This window comes from Haliotis rufescens, unplaced genomic scaffold, assembly GCF_023055435.1.
Source record: "Haliotis rufescens isolate VD_foot unplaced genomic scaffold, xgHalRufe1.0.p SCAF_16, whole genome shotgun sequence".
NCBI classification, from domain to species: domain Eukaryota; kingdom Metazoa; phylum Mollusca; class Gastropoda; order Lepetellida; family Haliotidae; genus Haliotis; species Haliotis rufescens.
Genome location: NW_025963846.1, coordinates 34,771,246 through 34,797,069, shown reverse-complemented (window position 1 = coordinate 34,797,069; position 25,824 = coordinate 34,771,246). Strand labels below are relative to the sequence as shown.

The following is a 25,824-nucleotide window of genomic DNA, read 5'->3' as shown; positions in this document are numbered from 1 at the left end:
ATTTGAATAGGTTGAAGATTCTGAATGAGCTATTTCATGGACTCGTTGCAAATGTCTTGTCTAAAGGTTGTTAATGAAAGAATAAACTTGTACCAGATTTTGTGTGTTGGATTTAGTCATTAGTGATAGTTTCCAACAGAATGTCAGAACAAGGCAACTCAGTTTATGTTGAAATGATTGAGTTAGTATGGTTTATAGTTTGGTTTAATGGCATGTTGTACAATACATGTATCATGGCGGGTCTGCTTAATGTGGGAGGAGACCCGCGAAGATCCGGGGTAGAATAGGTCTTCAGCAACCCATGCTTGCCATAAAAGGTGACTACGCTGGTCGCAAGAGGCGACTAACAGGATCGGGTGGTCAGGCTCGCTGACTCGGCTGACGCATGTCATCGATCCCAATTGCGTGGATCGATGCTCATGATGTCGATCACTGGATTGTCTTGTCCAGACTGGTTTATTTACAGACCGCAGTCATATAGCTGGAATATTGCTGAGTGCAGCGTTGAACAACAAACCAACTAACCAACCAACTAATGTGGGAGGAAGGCTTTTACTGATGCAGGTACCGGTTGTTTACAAATTTGGCCAAACTCACATGCCTGGGTATGGTGCTGATAAACCAAAGATCATTATCAGGATGTATCTGGGATTTCAATTCAAAATCATTGTATTCTTGTACGCCACTCAGACACAGTATACCGACTCCGAGCCCACCAGTCCTTGTTTTAGCCCCTTAATGCCGAGCGCCAGACATGGTAACAACAAGTACCATTTTTTAACGTCTTTTGGTATGACGCTTGATGATGATGAAGATGATGATGATGTTGCATGCTATATGCATGTTTACAAAAAACTAAATAATTCTTCAAAGTATACATTTAATAATTTCACATTCCAAAAGCACAATATGAACATTACATATATTATTTACAAAACAAGCAAAGTATCGCAGAACAGTGGATCATAAAGAACATGGATCATATGAAAAGATCTATCATCTACCCTTCTATGTACACTTAGAGGTGTCATTTACACCCAAGCATGGTTACACATGGGTGCATGTAACATAACATGACAATGATGTGGAAATTAACTAAATTGCAATTCTCAGTTATAGATAAATGAAATCTGAATTAAATCCTACGGCATGGTTCTCGGCTGTCAATATCTGAAACTTTACACATCAACTTGGAATAAATTAAACAATATTTCAACATGTAACCACTTGTTTTATGACATGAAATAATCAGGAACATATATTAACTGACAGTAGATATACAGATCATAGAGCAACTCAATTGGATTTCAATACAGTGGTATGGATCATGGTTGACATCGGAAACTTAACTTAAAACAACTTCAATAAGTTTCATACTTTAAGAATTTCGATAATATTTTGAAAGACAATCTGATAGAAAGTCACATGATGAGACATTAACAGGATTTGGGCTTTATTGTTCATTTCCAGTTATCAGAGATCAAGTAATCATAATTCCAATTTCTTAATCAAATCAATATATGAACAATCATGTTTTTGTTATAAATCACAGACAAGCTTGACTACTTCAACAGGTTGCTATGACACAGGAACTGTTTGTGTTTGGTTGATGGGTGGCAAGATTTTATGTCGATCTGAACCCGGTCTGTTCCGTGAGTCGGGTCGAGGTGCGGAGGGTGGTCGTGGAGCAGGGAGCTCAGTGTTGGAGGCAGATTTATATCCCTGCTCAGAAATCAGTTCAAGTGGGTTAACAGTTTCCGTAGGCAAGAGGCCTTTAGCAGCATCGTTTTGACTGGGTGGGGTGCTGCCTCTTTGTAGCTCTGTTGCAGAGTCTAAGTCCGAGAACCCCGAGCCGGAACTTGCATCATCAGTGCTGGAGTCGGGTGATGCAGGCGGAAGGGCGCCGCTGTTCCCCACGTTGATGGTGTTGACGGGGGCGGAGAAGGCCCGAGGGTCCATCTCATCACCCAGACCTACCTGGTCGTCCACAGCTTGAGGGGCTGTCTTGGGATATCTGTACAACAGGGAATGGAGTGGTGTGAGTTCAAACATACCTCAACATGGGAAATGGGAAAAGGTCAGACCACGGTGTACTTCATCTGACTGCTGTCTGATGCATTTGCAAGTACCGTATTCAACGTAATAAGCACCCAGGGCGCTCTCAAAATTAGAAATAGGGGGCTCTTATTAGAATATTATTTGTTGAAAGATAAATTTCGTGGTTTATGCTGATGGCCTGAACTGTTTATATACGACAGATATATTTTTCCAGAATTTAATTGCCCATAATTAAGGGTGCATATAACACACGAGTGCGTATTATACATGAATAAATAAGTCTTGTGTACATTGATCAATCAGAAGAGGTGCTAATTGGATTTGTTCACTATTAGCAAATATCGCCGTGGGCGCTTATTACGTCGAATACGGTAATAGTATTGTTAAACAACTGCTAGATGACAGAAATAATCCTTGAAGCAATGTTTTGTGTGGGTTGTGCGAAACCCCATCTGTACCCATGTATGGTTTACCCGATTACAGAGCTCCAGATTACTTTTTGAACAATTGAGTTTTTACTCTAGGGTTTCGTTTTTAATTTGGTTATTACAATTTTCATTGGGTAACCAATATTCATCCTCTATTCATCACTCTATTGGGTTTTTCCCAAAATTAGTGAACATTTTAAGATTTAAAAAAAAAAAGAAATAATGTTTTAGATATATATGTCTGTTCCAAATATATAGGCTTGGCTCGGAATACCTTAGCTCATAATTGTGTTTCGGAAATAAGCTCCTTTGTACGCATGCTGAAAAAGCTTCATTAGGCATTTACAAGAGCTGATTTTATACATTTGAGTTCTTTGTTTAATGCATGCGACTCTGTATGCAAGTTAATTGAAAGTAATTGGGTTTGGAATATATTTTGGAGGTATTTTACGCAAATATGCTGCTTATCTGTAGCTCTGCGATTAAATACAAAACTTCCAGAGATGTGTAAAAGGTTTATATAAAAAGTGCCAGGTGTGTAAATGTTCACATAAAAAGTACCACACGTACAAGGGATGCTTGTCCCAGTGCCACCCTCTGGATCTGGATATACAAGCATGGGTAACATGTTGCTTACAGCACAGACAAATAATGCCATTCAGCATGAAACATCAGTGCAACTCATGGTCTGGAAATGTGCTCCAAGAGGACAAAGTCATTGATATCCCCCACAATAGAAAATACTTGTCGTGAATATGTCAACAAGTAATATGAAAATATACCTAATATTTTGTTGCCAAAAATCCCAGACAATCAAAAGGCACCAATTCACAACTAGACCTATCTGTGTTCCAAGTTTGTTGAAAATATATTTTACGTTTTTCAATATCTGCTCCGGAAATAAGCACTACCCCCATTTCCAGCCAAAGTTAAGGCTGTTGCCATGGAAACTTGAAAAATATTTTTGGCGCAAACCCCAAACTATCAAAAGGCACCAGTTCACCATTAGACTTATTTAAGTGCCAAGTTAATACCCCCTCCAAAATGTGTTGCAGGGGATGACAAGAGTTTACTGGTACACGATTTTCACTCTTTTAGTAAGCTGATTAATAATTCCAGCACACATTACCTTCTGACTACACTATCTCAACAGTAAGTCAAACTACAAGACATCAAGTCCCCCATCGGAATCATAACAGTATATTTGAATGTCAGTTTGTTTGGTACGTACCCAGTGAGCAGCTGTTCATACAGGGGTGGCACATAGCCCGCCACTACCCCCTTAGCTGCACTGTGTCTCCTCCGCAGTGACTCCTCCTCCTGAAATGCATAAGGGAGTGAGAGCTGTGATGAAATTGCTTTAGTCTGGACCCCGTTAATCAGGACACAGTTAGTCTGGAAACAGTTAATCAGGTAACAGTTCTACCGGACCCTGTTAGGACCCTGTTCATCAGGAAATGGTTAGTCTGGACCCTGTTCATCAAGAAACAGTTAGTCTGGACCCCATTAGGACCCTGTTCATCAGGAAACAGTTAGTCTGGACCCCATTAGGACCCTGTTCATCAGGGAGCAGTTAGTCTGGACCCTGTTCATCAGGAAACAGTTAGTCTGGACCCTGTTCATCAGGGAACAGTTAGTCTGGACCCTGTTTATCAGGAAACAGTTAGTCTGGACCCCGTTAGGACCCTGTTCATCAGGGAACAGTTAGTCTGGACCCTGTTTATCAGGAAACAGTTAGTCTGGACCCCATTAGGACCCTGTTCATCAGGGAGCAGTTAGTCTGGACCCTGTTCATCAGGAAACAGTTAGTCTGGACCCTGTTCATCAGGGAACAGTTAGTCTGGACCCTGTTTATCAGGAAACAGTTAGTCTGGACCCCGTTAGGACCCTGTTCATCAGGGAACAGTTAGTCTGGACCCTGTTTATCAGGAAACAGTTAGTCTGGACCCTGTTAGGACCCTGTTCATCAGGGAACAGTTAGTCTGGACCCTGTTCATCAGGAAACAGTTGGTCTGGACCCCATTAGGACCCTGTTCATCAGGGAACAGTTAGTCTGGACCCTGTTAGGATCGTCTTCATCAGGAAACAGTTAGTCTGGCCCCTCTTCATCAGGAAACAGTTCATCTTGACCCTGTCAGGACCCTGTTCATCAGGAACTGTAAGTCTTGACCCCGTTAGTCTAGAAACAGTTACTTTTATATATATCTTTCAAACTCACCACTATCCCTCTTCCTGTTGTAGCAGGGGAGGTAACTTTGCCTCTGGTCTGTGACATGCTGTCGGGAAGGCTTGGTTTCGACCAGGTGCGTGCCCCCATCATGGTGGCAGAAGCAGCACCTGGCAGAGGGTACATATCAGTCTCCCCATGGGCCTCCTCATAGTTGTTGGTGGGGTCGGTCATCATGTTGGGCGACATGGAGCCAATGCCCAGGTAGTCCATCACCAGATGACGCAGGCGACGGTAGCCATCTTGGATGTCATCTAGAGACAAGAGGTACAGTTAGTCCGCAATTCAACTTAAGGGAGAAAGATAATCCAACTATGAGGCAAATCAGCTGCTGCTTGTGGATGTCAATTGAAACAGAGCTCCAGATAAACTGTGTATCTGCGTAAAATACGCATCAGAAATGCAAAAATACGCAGTAAAATAAAATCCAAGCGTATCAAATACGCAAGGAACATTACAGATATGCTACAAAAATAAAACATGTGCGTATCATCAAACTATTGTGAAGTAACCCTGCGTATTCGATTAGCAAATCAGCAACTTATTTTGAAATTATAAACGGGCATTCCGTCAACCTTGCCCAACTCCACGATGACAGTTACATCATGATCATTTGCCATCACACTTTCTTGTGGAAGTATCGTGGTATTTTTTAGTTCTATAAAGCTCTCGAACCCACACGAAAACCAGTTTGCAGTGCCTAGATGAATAGTGTTTTTAAATATTTAACTTAAATACCCTAATGTGTAAAAACTAGTGGGTAACAGAAATTTGAATACCCAGATAGAATTACTGATACCCAATGATTTTTAAATGCATCGGTCAAATACCCACAACACCAAAAGCTTATCTGGAGCTTTGAGAAAGTAATAATCTGTAGGCTGAACATATTATGGTTTGTCTGGCATTAGTGAGTGAGTGTGTTGGGTTTTACGCCGCCCTCAGCAACATTCCAGTATTGTCATTGTTGGGGACACCAGAAATGGGCTTCTCCTGTTGTAATCGAACCTGGGCCTTTGCGTGATGATTGGAAACTTTAACCACCCCTTTGTGGATGTTAGAAATTAAGGGCTGTCTACCCTAACTATAATGCCAGTCCACCAATATAGCCTCAACAATGGAATACACTAGATCCAGCAAATGGATCTTGTTAATTAGGTTTCATCTTGAACTTTTTAATCTAAATGGTTGGTTGGTTGGTTTGTTGTTTAACGCCGCACTCAGCAATATGCCAGCTTTATGACGGCGGTCTGTAAATAATCGAGTCTGGACCAGACAATCCAGTGATTAATATGATGAGCATCGATCCACGCAATTGGGATCGATGACATGCATCAACCAAGTCAGCGAGCCTGACCACCCGATCCCGTTAGTCGCCTTTTACGACAAGCATAGTCCCCTTTTACGGCAAGCATGGGTTGCTGAAGACCTATTCTACCCCATAATTTATCTAAATGGAAACGTAAGGATAAGATATTATGGATAAATGGAAATGATGATGAATACAGAGAGCATTGATGCATACCCTTGATGTATATCTAGTTATCAAGTATTTCAAGCTAGTGGGCTCGCATGTAGGTTTGGAGATGCCAAATCTCAGATAGGCTAAAAACCCGAATGATATTCCAAACCATATATCAAGACATATAGTATGCAATGCATCCATTGCAAAAAGTGTAGTTTGACACACATCAAATCATGCACCACATTGTCACATCTCAAGCAAGCACCTGTGTTAGAGTGAGTGAGTGAGTATGGTTTTACATTGCTTTTAGCAATATTCCAGCAGTGGGACACCAGAAATGCGCTTTACACATTGTACCCATGTGGGGAAACGAACCCAGGCCTTCAGCGGGACGAGTGATCGCTTTAACCACTAGGCTACCCCACCGCCACCTGTGTTAGACCAGTGCTCACTTACCACTGTTGATCAGCATGTCAAAGAAGCCTGGATGTTCCTGGTTGTAGTCCTTGTACATCTCGGCTCTCTTCAGAGTGTCCTTGATCTGCTGCTCAGAGTACACGCCCCTCTCTCGGAGTCGGCGCTCGTGAGCCTCATGGTTCAGTGGAAGGATCAGCACGTACCTCGGCTCAAAGTAAGTGTTCTTCAGCGACAGTACCCCCTGAAGGCAACATTCCAAGATAACTCATCCCTTCCATTACAAGAAATTATCTCTAAATGTTAGAAAAGTTTGCAGTTCAGTTGCTAGAAGTAATATAATGGCAATGACAGGGTGTGGTTGATTACGAACCACAGGTTGCCTGAAGTCAGTTATTGATGGTCTCTTTCATCCTTTCACTTTAAAACAAATGATTATATGATTATTTTATTCCTCGACACTAGCATTTTGTTACCTACATGTATTAGGTTAGAATTTATGAATAAATTGTTTTTAAGGATACCACTGAACCTAAAAAAATGAAAAGAGAAAGTAAAATATATCTAAAAAGTACTATTTTTCCAAAAAAGGTCAACTGCAAGACAATGGTTTAAGTTTGTTTGTTTGTTTGTTTGTTTGTTTGTTTGTTATTTAATGTCGCACTCAGCAGTATTCCAGCTTAATGATGGACCAGACAATCCAGTGATGGACATCATGAGCATCAATCCACGCAATTGGGAAACGATGACATGCATCAACCAAATCAGCGAGCCTGACCACCTGATCCTTTTAGTCACCTTTCGACAAGCATAGTCGCCTTTTACGGCAAGCATGGGTTGCTGAAGACCTATTCTACCCCGGATCTTCACTGGTCCAATAGTTCAAGAGATGAGACACATACTGCACACACTGCAGTGTATTCAGATAACAAAATAAACTGAAATGTCTGCAGTGGAGCTGGGACAGGTAACTCGGGTACTCGGGTCGGGTGGGTCCTGAGTAGGACCCGGGTACCCACAGGACTACCCGGACCCGTGGTTTGTCACGTGATACATGCATATTGTTTAATGAAAAAAATTATCCAAAACTCTATGGTTACACTACAAGTCACTAATGTTCCCATTTCTTTCTGACAATGCACCCATTCCTTCTGACTTTTATATGTTTGAATAAAGATAAAACTTCATGCAGTAAACTTCAGTGTATGCATGACCAGATCGTTTTACACGTGTTTGTAAATACATTTTCCTGGGGCTCCGGTAAAACTTTTCCAAATCGGACAGTTTTGTACCTATCTCTAAATATCTACAGCGGGTACACGGGTAGGGTCGGGTAATAGGGTCACCTGGGTGTTGGGTACCCAGGTAGTTAATTTGGACTCGTCCCAGCCCTAGTCTGCAGTAAATGTATTCTTCTCAGTGAATCCCCTGATGGAAGATCAGTCTCTGTTAAAATATGTCTTTTCTTAAATGCCTTTTATGGACAAGAAAGTAACTACGAAAGGTACTTACTTCAGATGTACCGTATTCGACGTAATAAGCGCCCAGGGCGCTCTCAAAATTAGGAATAGGGGACTCTTATTAAAATGTTATTTTGGTGGAAAAAAACAGAGTTGAAAGATACATTTCGTGGTTTATGCTGACAGCCTGAAATATTTATGTACGACAGATATATTTTTCCAGAATTAAATGCCCATAATTAAGGGTGCATATAACACACCAGAGCGTATTATACGCGAATAAATAAGTGTTGTGTACATTGATCAATAGGAAGGGGTGCTCATTGGGATTGTTCACAAACCAATTTCTTAGCAAATGTCGCCGTGGGCGCTTATTAGAGCGGGGCGCTTATTACGTCGAATACGGTATGCTATCTTATCATGACTTACCTCCAGCTCCATTTGGACCACACAAGCCAGCCCCTCCCTGGCCACACCCTCTACAGACTCCATCTGGAGACCATACCAGTCACCATGGTATTCGTTGGACTGGATGAACTGACCCTGGGTCAAGCAGAAGTGGTTAATACAGGGGTCCGGAAAATTTAAAATCCCAATCGGACATTTGCATTTAGTACCGGGGTAATTAATCCTCGATTAATCAGTGTCAACTCAGTTTATTGCCTATTACAGTGATTGACCGCTTGGACTATCATGTAGGTATGATGTATTTACAGCAATCAAAACAAACAAAGCGTAGATAATCTTCATTGTGTTACAACTGCAGACAGAAACTGCTCAGTCTTAACTGTTGATCATGTCTGGTCAAAATTTAAGAATGTCCGGACAATACTTTTTAAAATGTCCGGACAGAGAAATTTAAATGTCCGGTAAGCAATATTTTAAACTGGACATTTATGATTCCCAATCGGACATGTCCGGCGCATATGACGGTTTCCGGACCCCTGGGTTAATTTACATATTCATTCACACTGAAGTAATGCTGTGTATCAGACAGTGAGTGAGTTTGGTTGAAAGTCACTTTGAACAATATACAAGTTTTAGGCCTATCGCAGCAGGGTTTACCGTATTTGATGTTGGATGCATATGGTGAAGGGGCAGATCCATGATTTTGAAAAATTGGGAGGGGTCATAAAATGACTTGACCGAGGGCGCAGTTGACACTTAAGGTGTCTAGAGCAAAAGGGGGCCTGGAACCCATGATCACAGAAGCCATGAGGGACCAGAGCTCCAGATAACTTTTTGATTTTGAGCAATTGAGTTTTTACTCGAAAGTTTGTACTTTAATTGGGTTATTGCATTTTTAATTGGGTATTCATCACTCTACTGGGTTTTTCTCAAAAATGAGTATGCATTTTGAGATTTAAAAAAATGAAATAATGTTTTAGGTGTATATAACGGTTCTAACTATAGGCTTGACTCGGAAAGTAAAGTAGCTCATAATTGTGTTTGTGAAATTAGCTCCGATGTACGCATGCTGAAAAAGCTTCATTGGGTATTTATGCATGCTGTTTTCGAACAATTGAGTTTTCCATTTAATGCATGTGTTTCTGTATTCAAGTTTATTGAAAGTAATTGTGTTTTGAATAGTTTTGAGGGGAGACAGGCATTTGTTGACAAAACAAGCAGAGTGATTTACAAAGTGCCTTACCATTTTGATATCTATCTCAAACTTTTCAATGGAGACAAAGTTGTAGTCTTTCTCATGGACTTCATCAGCGTAGGGCTTCCTTGTTGTGTCTGGCATGCTGTCAACAGAGGGGCTTGAAGTGAGTCGGTCATGGATATGCGGTACATTAAAGTGTTTGTTTGTTGTTTAACGCCACACTCAGCAATGTTCCTGCTATATGATGGCGGTCCGTAAATAATCAAGTCTTGTACAGATAATCCAGTGATTGACATCATGAGCATCGATCAAATTGGGATGAGATGACTAGTGGTGTAACGATACGGCGATACAGTATTGTTTTCCAATGTACAGCCCACGATACGATGCATCGATTTGGGAAGCATGTATCGCGATACATACGATATTTTCATAACACAGTTTTACTTACGTATTTTCTTGAGTATAGTGCGCACTTTTCTCTCTCCGAAAAACAGCTGTGTAGAAGGGGGTGCGCATTATACACGAATAAATGAGTTTTGATGTTTTTTCCCCCATGGAAAGACATTACCGTGAGCCATAACACCGGAAATACCATGTCAACAAATCCATACTGAAGTTCGCAAATTATTCATGTAATTACACTGTCTGGCTAGAAAAAGTGTTCTTTGTATATCTGGACTTATGTTTGTAACTAATTTCATTAATTTTATTCAAAATCCTTTTAATATTGTTTTAATTAATTTCGGCGAAATCGTGTGTGAAGCGATCGGAAGATCGCACAACTCACCGTTATTAACAGCAACCACGGTCAGGTTACCGCTATTGACGCCGTGAAACAAACTCTAGTTGACAGAGAATGGATACATATATCATAAATGCCATACTTTGATTCGTTAAAAGTCATATTTGTTTTTGTTGGACGATTCTATGTCAACACGTAATTCTTGCGATCACGCGATCACGTGCACGGGAGCCTTGACGGTGACTGGTCAGACTGGTTCCATGTAAAAAATAATACCCGGCAATAGCGATCAGCTGCTTTGCTTAGGGTTATTATTATTTTAAATATGTTTAGTAAAAGCCGCATCTAAATTAACAAGATATTGGAATATATTATTCCTGATAAAAAAAATAGTTTCAGATACAACTTTTGCCGATCCTTGCATTAAAATCCTGTTAAGTTATATCATTGGGTGTGTCTTGACCGAATCACCGGTAGATTCCAAGAAAACGTGTGTATAGCTGATTGCTGTGTCCGGCTTAGTTTACGATAAAATACACAAGGTAATCTTAATCCCTGGATATTAAACAATGCCTAGCTGAACAAAAAATACAATTTAAACGGTCAATAAACATGTCTGGTGATTTTTTATTTAAAATTTCGAATTTGTACTGACGAAGTTTCTCATCACACGTTCGTTTGCCGGACTTCGCTGAAGGGGTACGGTGACTAACGGTGTAATGTTTTTCTGCGCATAATATTCAAATTTCTATTTTTTCTCCAAAATATTGAACCCGCTAGAGGGGGGTGCGCACTATACTCAAGAAAATACAGTACTTTTAAACATGAAATACGTTTAACAGTTTCAAAGCCAGTTTGTTGTTTCAGTAAAACATGCTGTATTTCTGACAAGATGCTATAACAGTAAATAACACCTTATATCTTTTTCAACTGTACTTGTCACATCTTTTAGAGAGCAGAAAGACATCAACTTGGCTTAGCTTGTACCAGTAAACACTGTATCGTGATACGTATCGTATCGCGACCCCTGTATCGCGATACATATCGTACCCTCCCGTATCGTTACACCTCTAGAGATGACATGCACAAACCAAATCAGCGAGTCTGACCACCCGATCCCGTTAAGCATAGTAGTCTTTTACGGCAAACATGGTTTGCTGGAGACCTATTCTACCCCAGATCTTCACAGGTGGAACAACACCGTGCGAAATACAAGCCAACTGATAAAGGACACACAGTTTATTCAAACACTGGAATCCACTTGATGAAGCGATGCTTCCCAAAAACAACATTACCATGAGGCCAGTCTCGTAATGACAGTGATTATTTATGAACCCCACCTAGATTGGATTGTAATACTAATCCTCATCTGACCACCTGATCCCGTTGTGAGTGAGTGAGTGAGTGAGTGAGAGAGTGTGAGAGAGAGAGTGAGTGAGTGAGTGAGAGAGAGAGAGTGAGTACGAGAAAGAGAGTGAGTGAGTGAGTGAGAGAGTGTGAGAGAGAGTAAGTGAGTGAGAGAAAGAGAGAGTGAGTTTGTGAGTGAGTTCGCGAGTGAGTGAGAGAGAGAGAGTAAGTGAGTGAGTGAGTGAGAGAGAGTGTGAGAGAGAGAGAGTAAGTGAGTGAGTGAGAGAAAGAGAGAGAGTGAGTTCGTGAGTGAGTGGGTAGTGAGTGATCATAACTGATGGGGTTACGATACATTTGATGATCAAGTATGTTCCGAGGTAAAACTAATGATGGTCACATACTTCTTACTTGGATCAAGAACACAACTTCGAGCTCAACAACGGCAACCCAAAATCCCTACCTTCTCGTTGACTCCAACCCAATAAGTACAAAGTTGCATGATTAAAAACATATGTACACAGATTTGAAGGCAGTTTTTGTGGGATAACGATGTACATTATGGCAGAGTTGTGAGTGTGGTATGTTCCGAACTGGAGGTCTAGCAGGAAAGCACTGTGGAACAGCCTCTAGCTCTGTGCAGCAACAAGTCAATACCAAACCTGTTCTTATGAAGCAGCACAGAGATATGGTTACCGCAGCAAAAACACACCCTGCAAGACTATATTTTATGTTTGATCCATTAAGTACTTACCCATAACCAAAGTAATCAGAAAATTCTTCTGTAAGTTTGAGAGCAAGGTCTTTCTTCCCTGAACCCTGAGGACCCACGAGGACCAGCATAGGGTACACAGTCTCAATGTTTGGTAAAGTACTGCAAATACAAAGTTACCTGTTGGACAACACACTGTTATTTTTTGGTAAACATTTGAATGACCAGAGCCAATGCCTCAATCAGACAATAAAACAAAAATAGTTACATTTTATTATTATTTACCCGATCTCTTTCTTTGTTGGATGGGTTTCAGCACAATAAAAAGACCACCACCTTCTCTGACAGATGTAAATATACATATAGATAACTGACAAAATATGAAACATCCTGCACTTTAATCAGAATTAATATTTCACTCAAAACTGCCCCCCAGACAACTTCATGCCAAATTAAAACTATTGAACTTCACGAGTTCTTTTCAAACTTTTTTTCTAATCTATCAAAGTTGGTTTGCAAAATGTCTGTAAACTAGGTAGTAATGAATTATAGATAATTATTGGATCGTTAAAAATGGTAAAAAATATAAAAGGTTTGACAAAGTGTCACATTTTCTTTTTCTTTTCATTTTGAGAAGCTCGACTAACCTGTCCCACACTCTGCTTGGCTGCAGGAAGTTGTACACCACATGCATCATGTGATCCCCGGCTGCCACGACCTCTGGCGGAGGGTCAAACATGTTCCTGGCTGCAACCTGTGGACATAGTCAAACACTTAGTGAACCACAGAGTCTCAACAAACCAGTGATTGATATAGTGACGACCAATGCCATTAGCGTACAATGACACGTCATCTACCAAATCACTGAGTCTGACCCCCAATCCATTTACAGAGCTCCAGATAAGCTTTTGGTGTTGTGGGTATTTTACCCATGCATTTAAAAATCATTGGGTATCAGTAACTCTATCTGGGTATTCAAATTTCTGTTACCCACTAGTTTTTACACATTAGGGTATTTAAGTTAAATATTTAAAAACACTATTCATCTAGTCCCTGCAAACTGGTGTCGTGTGGGTTCGAGAGCTTTATTGGACTCAAAAATACCACGATACTTCCACAAGGAAGTGTGATGGCAAATGATCATGATGTAACTGTCATCGTGGAGTTTGGCAAGGTTGACGGAATGCCAGTTTATAATTTCAAAACAAGTTGCTGATTTGCTAATCGAATACGCAGGGTTACTTCACAATATTTTGATGATAAGCACAAGTATTATTTTTGTAGCGTATCTGTAATGTTCGTTGCGTATTTGATACGCTTGGATTTTATTTTACTGCGTATCTCTGCATTTCTGATGCGTATTTTACGCAGATACGCAGCTTATCTTGAGCTCTGATTTAGCTGCCCCTTACGTCCAGCGTAGGTTGCTGGGAACCTATTCTAACCCTGATCTCCCACACAGTTTAATGTCACGGGGTAGAATGGGTCTTCAGCAACCCATGCTTGCTGTAAAAGGCGGCTATGCTTGTCGTAAGAGGCGACTAACGGGGTCGGGTGGTCAGGCTCGCTGACTTGGTTGATGCATGTCATTGATCCCAATTACGTGGATCGATGCTTGTGATATTAATAACTGGATTGTCTGGTCCAGACTCAATACTTACAGACCGCCGTCATATAGCTGGAATATTGCTGTGTGCGGCGTTAAACAACAAACCAACCAACCTAATGACACAGACTGTACATGGGAGGGGTGAATGTACCTTCTCCTCCACTTCAACTCTCATCCTGTCGAGGTCGGTGAGACTCTGGAGCCTGAAGAGGATGGAGAGTCGGTAGTCAGGCAACTCCTGTACCGGGTTCTGCAGCAGGTTCAGTTGTCGCAACATCCTCAACTTCATCAAGTACTTCATCTCACTGATGTCGATCACCTGACAAGTTACACATACATGTACTGCTATTCTGACACACAAGCACAAACATGGCATTGCAGCTGTACAGATAAAAAATACAAATATAAAATTCTTATTTTCATAAACTAAGCATTAATCAGAATTTCAATACACAACATTGATGTATTCATAAATTGCACTCACATTCCTCAGCAGAATATTTCCAAGAAAATGAAAGGGAAATTGTTCTGTTTTATAATTTAAAAATATATGGAAGAAATAAAAAAGAAAAAGAGCAGTTTTAGTAAAAGGAATTGATCGAACAAGTGTTTAAAGGAATCATTTATTTATTTAGTTTATTTATACAGTGGGTGGGGATTAATCAAGGTGGCAGTGGCCATACAAACCTCATTGTTTTCCAGGTCAATGTACTCTAACATGTCGTGACCTTCCAGACCAGAGAGACTGCGGATCTTGTTCCCGGACAGGTTCAGGTGCTACAATACACAATCAAACACTCCATGATATGAAGTGACTTGCACAGGTCAGCCCTAAATGCCCAAACCACAGGGGTAAGATAACTGGAGCTCTATCACATCCCTTTTGTTTGTTTGTTGTTTAACGCTGCACTCAGCAATATTCCAGCTATATGACTGCAGTCTGTAAATGATCTAGTCTGGACCAGACAGTCCACTGATTGACACCATAAGCATCGATCCACGCAACTGGAATACGATGACATGCATCAACCAAGTCAACGAGCCTGACCACCCAATCCCGTTAGTCGCCTCTTACGACAAACATTGTCTCCTTTTATGGCAAGAATCAAATGTCAAAACTAGTTTCCCATTCTGCCAAATGCATAAATCCTTTACCCAAATTTGATACCTTTTGTAGGAAAGAGGCATCAAAACAGAGTAAGTATATACCGTATTCGACGTTATAAGCGCCCCGCTCTAGTAAGCGCCCACGGCGATATTTGCTAATATACTGGCTAGTGAACAATCCCAATTAGCACCCCTTCTGATTGATAAATGTACACAAGGCTATTTATTCGAGCATAATACGTTTGTTATATGCACCCTTAATTATGGGCAATTAAATTCTGGAAAAATGTATCTCTCGTTTATAAACAATTCAGCATAAACCACGAAATTTACGCTCTTTGAACTCAAAAATATATATTCTAATAAGAGCCCCCTATTTCTAATTTTGAGAGCGCCCTGGGTGCTTATTATGTCGAATACGGTAACTTTATAAAGATTGGCAGCTGCCAGAGGACAAGTTAACAATGAGTTTATATCCATTGTATGAACCATTTTCCTTCCAACATACTTACCCTTAGGTATGTGAGAGATTCTATATTCTCAATCCTTGTTAAGGAGTTGTGACACTGTAATCAAAGAAATGGAAGAATGCTGAAACCTTTCATCATATCATTTCCAACATCAGCATTTATAGGTATATGTTCACACAAACAAACAATAGTGTGTGAAGCATTAAAGTGTGTGAGTGAGTATGGTTTTACGCCGCTTTTAGGAATATTCCAGCAATATCATGGCGGGGGACACCAGAAATGGGCTTTCACACATTGTACCCAAGTCGGGAATCGAACCCGGGTCTTCAGCAGGACGAGCGAACACTTTAACCACCAGGCTACCCGACCGCCCCTGTGAAGCATTAAAGAAAATTAACACTGTAATCACACATGAACAAAGTCTTACCATATTTAGATGCTGAATAGGCAAGCCCTCTAAACCCTGCAGGTTTTCAATCTTGTTGTGTGCCATGCTAAGAAATGAGAGTCTTTTACAGTTGTTCAATCCCTTCAGTTCATGAATCTTGTTGTCTGAAAAACAAAGGTTACTAATTAGGGTCAGTTTTTTTTATCATGATTAAATTATTATATTTAAAAAAAAAAGAGTTCTATTATGAAGCCTTTAATAAACTTTGCACCACAGTGTATGGCGTCTAAAATGGCATCTATTCATCAAAACTGTTCATGATTTATTCCAGTTTCGTCCTTTTTAAAGCTGCATTGACAGCAAAGCATACATTTGGTAAAAATAAGATGACAACACAAACGTTAATGAGCCAATCTCACTGTCAAGGTTGAGTTTCTTCAGGAAGTGGTGAGCAGAGAGGTCATTCATCTCCTCGATCTGGTTGAAGGAGAGGTCAACTAGCATCAGGTTCTTAGGAGGGGTGAAGTCCAGGACCCTGGGGATCTGGTTGTGGGAGGCGTCCAGTATCAGCAGGTGCTCCAGATTGCTCAGTGGGGACAGGTCTAGATACATGAACATACGTGTGTACATCTGATTTGCAGCTTAGTGTACGAGAAAATACACAAGGTAATCTTTTTTCTTTTTTGTTTGTTTGTTGTTTAACGCCGCACTCAGCAGTATTCGAGCTATATGACGGCGGTCTGTAAATAATCAAGTCTGGACCAGACAATCCAGTGATTGATATCATGAGCATCGATCCATGCAATTGGGATACGATGACATGCATCAACCACGTCAGTGAGCCTGACCACCCGATCCCGTTAGTCGCCTTTTACAACAAGCATAGACACCTTTTGCGGCAAGCATGGGTTGCTGAAGACCTATTCTACCCCGGAATCTTCACGGGTCCACAAGGTAATCTAAATCCCTGCATGTAAAACAATGCCTTGCAGAACAAAAAATAAAATTAAACGGTAAATCAACATGTCTGGCGATTTTTTATCTCAAATTTCAAATTTGTACTGACCAAGTGTTAGCATCCGTTTGTTTACCGGAATTCGCAGAAGGGGGACGGTGTAATTTTTTTTCTGTGCATAATATTCGAGTGAGTCAGTGAGTGAGTTGGGCTTATTGCCGCTTTTAACAGTATTCCAGTTATATCGCTGCGTGTCAGCTTAATGTTGGAGGAAAGTCCGAAGTGATGCAGGTCTCAGACGCTGACCACTACGGTGAAATCCACAGGCACAGGTATGGTGCTGACAAACCTAGAAACATAATCGTGGCGAACCAGGATTCGAACCCACAATCATAGGTTTCTGGCGTGCCCAGAGGACACAACTCTGCACAGCGAACCGTGGCGCCTTAGACGACTGGGCCACCCGTGCCCCCCATAATATTAAAACAAAAAACAAACTTTTTCCAAAATACTGAATCCACTAGAGGGGTTGTGCATTATGCTTGGGTGCGCACTATACTCAAGAAAATATGGTATATATATATGAGACTGTGCAGTCAACCCAGTGGCAGACCTGGGTGAGGGAGTGCTTGTGTTTATAACAACCAAATGTCCATCCATGAACTGGTATGTGTAGATGGGTGAAATTGAAGGCAAGAAAGACTCTTGAATAACTGGCAAAAACAGAAGCTGTCAAATGTCATGTCAATGTCAAATGATGTTGCAGTGCCTTTGAATCTAATAGGTTTGCTTCTATAGTATTTGAACGAAGGGACCTTCTACATGTTTACCTATAAGGCTAAAAAAAATAATAGTCTTGGTTCTCAGGCACTGCCCACATCATCATAAAGTTCAATGCACATTTCGTTTTTGTTTCCATTTCAATTTTTGTTTGTGCATTGTGTTTAAGTATTAGGATTTTTATATTTTTTTGAAAATGGAAATAAAAACAAAACGTGCGGCAGATTTTATGATGATGCGAGTGGTGCCTGAGAACCAAGACTATTATTTTGTTTTAGCCTAACACTGGGGTCATTGCAAGGATTCCTGAGTTCCATGCTCAGTTTTGAACACTGTAGTAACAATTATCACACTCCCAACCCCAAATTAATGAACAGGTCCCAAATAATGGAACCCTTTTTTAAGACATCCTGGATCCGCACTTGCAATAACTGTTTTCTTTGAAGAATACATTTATCCCAGCACTACATTACTCCAACCCACATAACATCTCTAGAAACATTAAATGTGGAAAACATCACCTTGAAAACAAAATTTGATATTCATTTGTCGATTGTGGTATTGTTACTTATTGATTCCGTACATCCAACCTAGTGAGTGGTAGTTTCATGCAATTTTGAACTGATTATTATTTTGACATCATTAAATAATATACTGTAAAACGTGAAATTAATGCCTCTCCAAAAGAATGTGACCGCTGGCCCCTAGCCAAAAATGCGACTCAATATGAATGCGACACCCCCTCCTCTCAAGCATCAGTGGATTTATATCTAAACAAAATGTCCTCTGTCAGGTTTACAGGAGAACCCTCACCTTAATCCAACCTTACATTAATCCAATCACATACCAAATAGCACTGCTTATGAGCGCTGATTTGAGTACTTCAGCTAAAACAATACGTGCACGCTGGCTCGTGTCGGCCTTTGACGCAGTCGCAAAGAGCAAAGACACTGTGTTGGGTGGCGTCTGTCTGGACTTGCAGGTGTGATCAGTGATGACATGAGTGAGTAGAACGCTTGTCTTTACCCCAGCATCGATAATTCACAGGATGTAATTAGTGTTTGAATGACATTGTTTATATACTTGTAACAAGTGCTGCTCAATAAACAGTGATGTGGAATACATAGTTGTTTGTTTTCAGCGTATGTCTAAGTTGGTATTTCTGCTATCCAAAATGTCTTATTGTTGATATAAATGCGATGTTTAATAATGCGAGCAAAGACCACTCGCATTTTTAGCATTGTATTCACACTCGCATTAATAACAAGATTTACAGTATATCAACAATACTGTCTGTAATATACCAACAATACTGTCTGTAAATTGTCAACAATACGGTCTGTAATATACCAGCAATACAGTCTGTAATATACCAGCAACACGGTCTGTAATATACCAGCAATACAGTCTGTAATATACCAGCAACACGGTCTGTAATATACCAACAATACTGACTGTAAAATGTCCACAATGGTATTGGTATTATGTCAGTAAAGCTGCTGAGCCTGGGAAATCATGTCAACATACGTGCTTCACATTGGTTTTTATCAACTCTTCATTTTGAATCACATTCATAATTCATATTTTGTCTGTGTCCTTACCTGTAATTTCGTTGTAAGGAATCTCCACTTTTTGTAAATGGACATATTCTGCCAAGATGCTGATGTCTGTCAAGTTGAAGCCCTGCAACACAGATATTAGTTTTTATAAGGAGTTTGTTGTTTTGTTGTTTGTTGTTTTGTTGTGTCAGGATGCACTCAACAATACTCCAGCTATATGACAGTGGTCGGTGAAAAAAAGTCTGGACCAGGTCAATCTCATTAAAATCAGATCTTAGTTCTCGCTACCACTAAACAAAGATCTGAGGACATCCCATTACGGGTCACGTCTGACCGACCTTGCGCGAACTTTGACCAACCAATTGAATGACCAATCAGAAGGCAGCTTTCTCGTGCTTTATGGCACTAATTTTGACAAATTCTCGATTACAAATTTGAAACCTAAACAAAAGAACATTCTGGAATGGCTAATAGATGGTCTAGGTTGTATGGATTCAGTCGTTAAACCCGTAACTATTGTTCGGAATACCCTGTGTTAAAGTTTTCGAGATTGTATGATTAGAAATCACATTCCGACTGTCACTTTCATGATCTGGTAAGCAACGTTCTGATTGAAAAATCGTTCTGACGTGACCCCTAATGGGATGTCTTCAGATCTTTGTTTAGAGGTTGTGAGAACTAAGGTTGGGTTTTCATGAGATTGGGACCAGGTAATCTGGTGATTGACATCATGAGCATCAATCCACGCAAGTAATCACCCTTTCCGATAAGTCACCTAACTATTACTGGGGACCCACAGACTTGCCCGGAAACCCAACAGGCAGGTCTTTGTAGGAATAATGACAATAGTTACATCAGGGCTGGGACAATACACCAACTGTGCAATCCTTTTACATATCATGATACCGTTCTCACTATCAAACACATATCACGATACATACATACCGTATTCGACGTAATTAGCGCCCCGCTCTAATAAGCGCCCACGGTGACTTTTGCTTATATATAGGCTAGTGACCAATCTCAATTAGCACCCCTTCCGATTGATCAATGTACACAAGACTTATTTATTCGTGTATAACGCACTCCTGTGTTATATGCACCCATAATTATGGAAAATTAAATTATGGAAAAATATATCTGTCGTACATAAATATTTCACCATAAATAACGATATTTATCTTTCAAATCTTTTTTTTTTCACCAAAATAATATTTTAATAAGAGCCCTATATTTTTAATTTTTCAGAGCGCTCTGGGCGCTTATTACGTCGATACGGTATGCTCTTATCTGTGGTGTGTAAGCCATATTTTTCATAGACAGGATGGCCAAATGCCTGGTGCGCTGACGACTTACAGTTAGCAGTGTCAATCATGGTGCAATAGAAGAAAATATTTACGTTTTTAGTACTAATGTTTACCACTAGTAAGTGTTTGGTGCAACAGTTATTAAAGAAAACATTCGAGGTCAGAAATGATATTTCTTACTTAGTGAGCAACTGTAATAGATACTTGTATTGAGAACCCGTGAAGATCTGGGGTAGAATAGGTCTTCAGCAACCCATGCTTGCCGTAAAAGGCGACTATGCTTGTCGTAAGAGATCGGGTGGTCAGACTCGCTGACTTGGTCGATTCATGTCATCGATCCCAATTGCGTGGCTTGATGCTCATGATATCAATCACTGGATTGTCTGGCCAAGACTCGATTATTTACAGACCTCCATCATATAGCTTGAATAATGCTGAGTGCGGCGTTAAACAACAACCAAACCAACTTGTATCGAGAAGTAAATACTCAGAGTATCGTCCCAGTACTAGGTATCATCACCATGAAATAGCTATGAGAAAGTACAAACCTTGAAAATTCAAGTCCTTAAAGGGCAATTTCACACGGAAATGAACCTATTTTTCTTGTACTTTTTCCACACTAAAAGTGTTAACCTAGAAGTGTCATAGACAAAAATATAAAAATATCACTAATAATTGACATTTTTTTGGCATTTAAATGATTTATATTTTTCACATTTACCAAGTGTTCTATTTACATAACAAAAACACCATGGCTTATGCCCCTTACAATATGACGTCATTGGTGCCAATTGATAAACATTATGACGTCATCATGCTTTGTTAGAGCCGCTTCACGTGGTGTAGGTACAGGTGTGTGATTCTAGCGTCTCAGATGCCAGCCAGCATAGTGTTATGCTGAGTCACCACTGCGCCGGAGTGTGTCGTAGGCCATGTTGTTTTACCACAAACTGGTACTTGATATCTTTTGCGTTGAGAATAGACAGGGACCCAGTTGAATTGGCACCAATTACGTCATAATCTAAGGGGGATAACTCAGGCCTGTTTAGCTCGAAAAACGAAGGCCTCATAATGGCATATCATTTTCACACTATTGTGAGCTTCCTACTTTCACTGTGAAAAAAATGAGTGTATATTTTTAAACACAGATACCAACTAATTCTAAAACTGCGTTTTGATAGAAACGAATAGAAAAGATAGAAAGTGATTTTTGTGTGTACACTTCCCCTTTAAACGAGTAAATTGAAATGCTAAGCATTCTGAATAATTGCTCATTATCTCATTCATATTTTTCAAACATTTTATCTCATTGGAACATGTCCTGTTCCTATGTACTACCTTTAGCACTCAGAGCTCTAGATAAGCTTTTGGTGTTGTGGGTATTTGACCCATGCATTTTAAAATTATTGGGTATCAGTAATTCTATCTGGGTATTCAAATTTCTGTTACCCACTAGTTTTTACACATGTGGTATGTAAGTTAAATATTTAAAAACACTATTCATCTAGTCCCTGCAAACTGGTGTCCTGTGGGTTCGAGAGCTTTATAGGACTCAAAAATACCACGATACTTCCACAAGAAAGTGTGATGGCAAATGATCATGATGTAACTGACATCGTGGAGTTGGGCAAGGTTGACGGAATGCCCGTTTATAATTTCAAAATAAGTTGCTGGTTTGCTAATCGAATACGCAGGGTTACTTCACAATATTTTGATGAAATGCACAAGTTTTATTTTTGTAGCGTATCTGTAATGTTCGTTGCGTATTTGATACGCTTGGATTTTATTTTACTGCGTATTTCTGCATTTCTGATGCGTATTTTACGCAGATACGCAGCTTATCTGGAGCTTGGAGCGCTGAGAATTCCACTGCAGTTGGTAAATCCAAAACCAGAAGATGGCATGATGATGTCGTTGCAACTTTATTTATCAATTTATTAACCACACTTAAAGCCCCACAAAGCATTTAATTTGGACACAGGTTTAAATATCATAGATTTTATATGTACAGTTAATCACATTAAATGCAACTGTTTCACCATATATTCATAATTGATAAAGGCACTAAATTTAAATGTCATTGTTGAGTGAGTGAATCAAAGCCAGGCCTTCTGAGTGACAAGTGAGAGAGTGAGTTGGGTTTAATGCCGCTTTTAACAGTATTCCAGTTAAATCGCAACATGTCAGCTTAATGTGGGAGGAAAGCCCAAAGTGATGCAGGTCTCAGACGTTTACCACTTCGATGAAACCCACGAGCACGGGTATGGGGATGACAAACCTATAAACATAATCAGGGCGAACCGGGATTCAAACCCTCAATCATAGTGTTCTGGCGTGCCCAGAGGACACAACTCTGCACAGCGAACCGTGGCGCCCTAGACGACTGGGCCACCCGTGCCCCCCATAATATTAAAACAAAAACAAATTTTTTTCCGAAATACTGAATCCACTAGAGGGGTTGTGCATTATACTTGGGTGCGCACTATACTCAAGAAAATATGGTATATGTGAGACTGTGCAGTCAACCCAGTGGCAGACCTGGGTGAGGGAGTGCTTGTGGTTATAACAACCATATGTCCATCCATGAACTGGTATGTGTAGATGGAATGAATAACTGAGTCTTGAATAGCCTGAAGTGATGCAGGTCTCAGACGTTTACCACTTCGGTGAAAACAATGAGCATGGGTATGGTGGTGACAAACCTAGAAACATAATCAAGGCGAACCGGGATTCAAACCCTCAACCATAGGGTTCTGGCGAACCGCAGCGCCTTAGACGACTGGGCCACCCGTGCCCCTACGCTTCTTCACTGACCCCATTTTTTATTGTACTGACAGAATGAGACTGTCAACAGATATGATGGCCATTTATATACTTACAGGCACTGTACAGTGTAAATACACTTGATAAGCCCCTTCTGCGGATCGACCAAGGTTGGACAAGCCACGGCCAACTGTCTCCTCGTCCAGGATACCATCAGGTGAAAGCTGAAAGAAGAAGCATTGTACAGTTACCCTAACAAATTTGAAAAAGATAATTGGCATAAAATTAGGATATTGTTGCACATAATAACATTTTTTATATAAACATTGCATTTCACTTGAGGATATAATTAGACTGAGTAATGGACTTAAAAAGAATAATAATTATTATTTATCAATACAAGTTTGAAAATTTTCAACGTCATTCGCAGACTTCAGATTGCCACATGAAACTGTACTGAAGTCATTGTTTAGATAAATCACAGTGTGTCAGCTAAGTTTTGGAGGAAAGCACAATGGTACCAGATAGGGCTGTTACGATTCACTTGTGTATTCGGTGAATCGAACCGTATGCATTCATGAATTGAATTCGTTATTCATGGCCACTAGAATTGAATATTAATGAATATGCAACTGCAAGCATGTGCATTTACATAAAAATACCCATAAGAACATATATGCATAGATTTCTTCAAAAGACAACACTCTTATACTATTTACTTTGACAGTATTGTGGTAACTGGTCATTGTCGCATTTGAGCAGATACTAGTACCTGGATAAGTGCAGTATATAAATGTATAATACATTAATAATAAACAAAACATGTCAAATAATTTATGTTGATATTGTTTCACTGAATATAACAAATAATACATCAGCTGCTGACTTGTTATTGTATTCGTGAATTAATATTCGTATTCATTTACCTATATTCGTGATATGAATCATATTCGCCGCATAGTGTATTCGTTGCAGCCGTAGTACCAGACAAACCATGGGTCATAAACAAGGCAAATCTTTGAGTAACCCATGATCCTGTAATCCTAGTGTAACAGTGACAAACCTTTTGAGTCCCGTAACAGGATTTGAATCTGCGGTGGAACGCCTTGTCCGCATGACCAGTGAGGTTAACCTCATCAGCAAGCTGACAAGGTAAGGATGTCATCTATGATTGTTCCGTGTCCTGCTATACTGGCATCACTATCGATTCGCGGTATTATCGTTGAGTACCCTATTTTCGAACGACGCCTATTTTCGAACAGCCGTATATGATATCAACTTGTCGTATTATTACGAGAGGTGTGATGTCATCAAAGATGGCGACTTGAGAATGCATGCGTCTGGACTGTCAACATTGTAGTCATGTGAATTACTGTACACCTGTCAGAAGATTCCATTATCATTCAGAATTTTGGTGTTCGTGTCATGATGAAGAGGAAGAGTGAAATAGTGTGACCACTCTAATTTGACAAATATTCATATTTTGTTCATCAGTTTCAAACTTTCATTTATTTTTTAAGTTTTAATGCTGAATCATGTTGAGAACTGTGTGCCAAAGCACGTCTGTTCATTCATGAAAACCCTGCTAAAGTACCAAACCAATCAGGTCTTTGAAAATAGGTGATGTCACTCGAGTGCAGCGGAAGTTTACAGACGAGACGCCTTTTATCAAGGGGTTTTTTCTTTCGAAATGTAGCTAAATTCTATTCTGGAAGACATCACCTACTGGTTTTAAGCAGAATTTGAGTTTGGATTCACTCATCTCTCGAAATATCAGCAATGCCATCTTAACTGTTCGAAAATAGTGTATGACAGGACACACATTGTAGAGTTTGTTAATAGTTCTGCACTTGTAAATCTTTCCTGTTATGTAGTTGGTGACTGTTTATGTAGTTAGTTGCTATATTCAAATGCCTTAGTATTTTTTTATATATATTTCCACTATAGATTGTCTCTGAGCAGAGGTTTTAAGATGCAGTTCATAGAATGGACTTATATACAAGAATGTTTGTTGAAGTTAGTTTTTATACGAATGTTTTTAAACATTTTGTAGATCATCCAAACAGAAAACTCCCGACAGATTTATGTATTTTATTTTCCCTGTTTCCATATTATTGAAAAAAGCAGGGATTCAACTCATAGTCGTACCTAAAAGAAATGACAGTTAGTCTGAAACACATAAAAATTACGATGAATTCTTACTTCGACATCGTCTTCGTCGTCAGTGCCCGCAGGTCCGACTCCGATATTATCGTCCATTTCATCACCAAGCGGCTCGTCTAGTTGATCTGGGTTATCGTCTAGCTTCAGAATATCTGTATCAGTGTTAATAAGATGTGATTCTCCATTGACAACAACATATTCACCATCAACATTGGAATAATATTCCGCATCGGGGATGTTGTCAGCTAGGTCCGCCATTTTGAA

The 25,824-nt window shown here is 40.0% G+C and overlaps 1 protein-coding gene across 1 annotated transcript; it reads right to left on the bottom strand.

Moving 5' to 3' along the window:
• Positions 1-866: 866 nt before the first annotated feature.
• On the bottom strand, positions 867-25,824 carry LOC124122629 (leucine-rich repeat and guanylate kinase domain-containing protein-like). Its single transcript, XM_046485725.2, has 16 exons — positions 25,600-25,824; positions 23,514-23,621; positions 19,370-19,451; positions 16,453-16,635; positions 16,073-16,197; positions 15,688-15,741; positions 14,756-14,845; positions 14,220-14,387; positions 13,107-13,213; positions 12,502-12,621; positions 9,704-9,800; positions 8,482-8,595; positions 6,635-6,836; positions 4,705-4,967; positions 3,718-3,806; positions 867-2,014 (listed from the first exon to the last, which is right to left on the bottom strand). The coding sequence occupies exons 1-16, from the start codon at positions 25,816-25,818 to the stop codon at positions 1,579-1,581; spliced, it is 2,457 nt and encodes an 818-aa protein (XP_046341681.2). The 5' UTR covers positions 25,819-25,824; the 3' UTR covers positions 867-1,578.

Excerpts from the sequence above, each read along its gene's own strand:
- LOC124122629 (XM_046485725.2), bottom strand. The coding sequence starts at position 25,818 with ATGGCGGACCTAGCTGACAACATCCCCGATGCGGAATATTATTCCAAT. Across the intron at positions 15,742-16,072 it reads CTATTCAGCATCTAAATATG|TGTCACAACTCCTTAACAAG; the intron begins GTAAGACTTTGT and ends CTTTGATTACAG. Across the intron at positions 3,807-4,704 it reads CAACAGGAAGAGGGATAGTG|GAGGAGGAGTCACTGCGGAG; the intron begins GTGAGTTTGAAA and ends TATGCATTTCAG.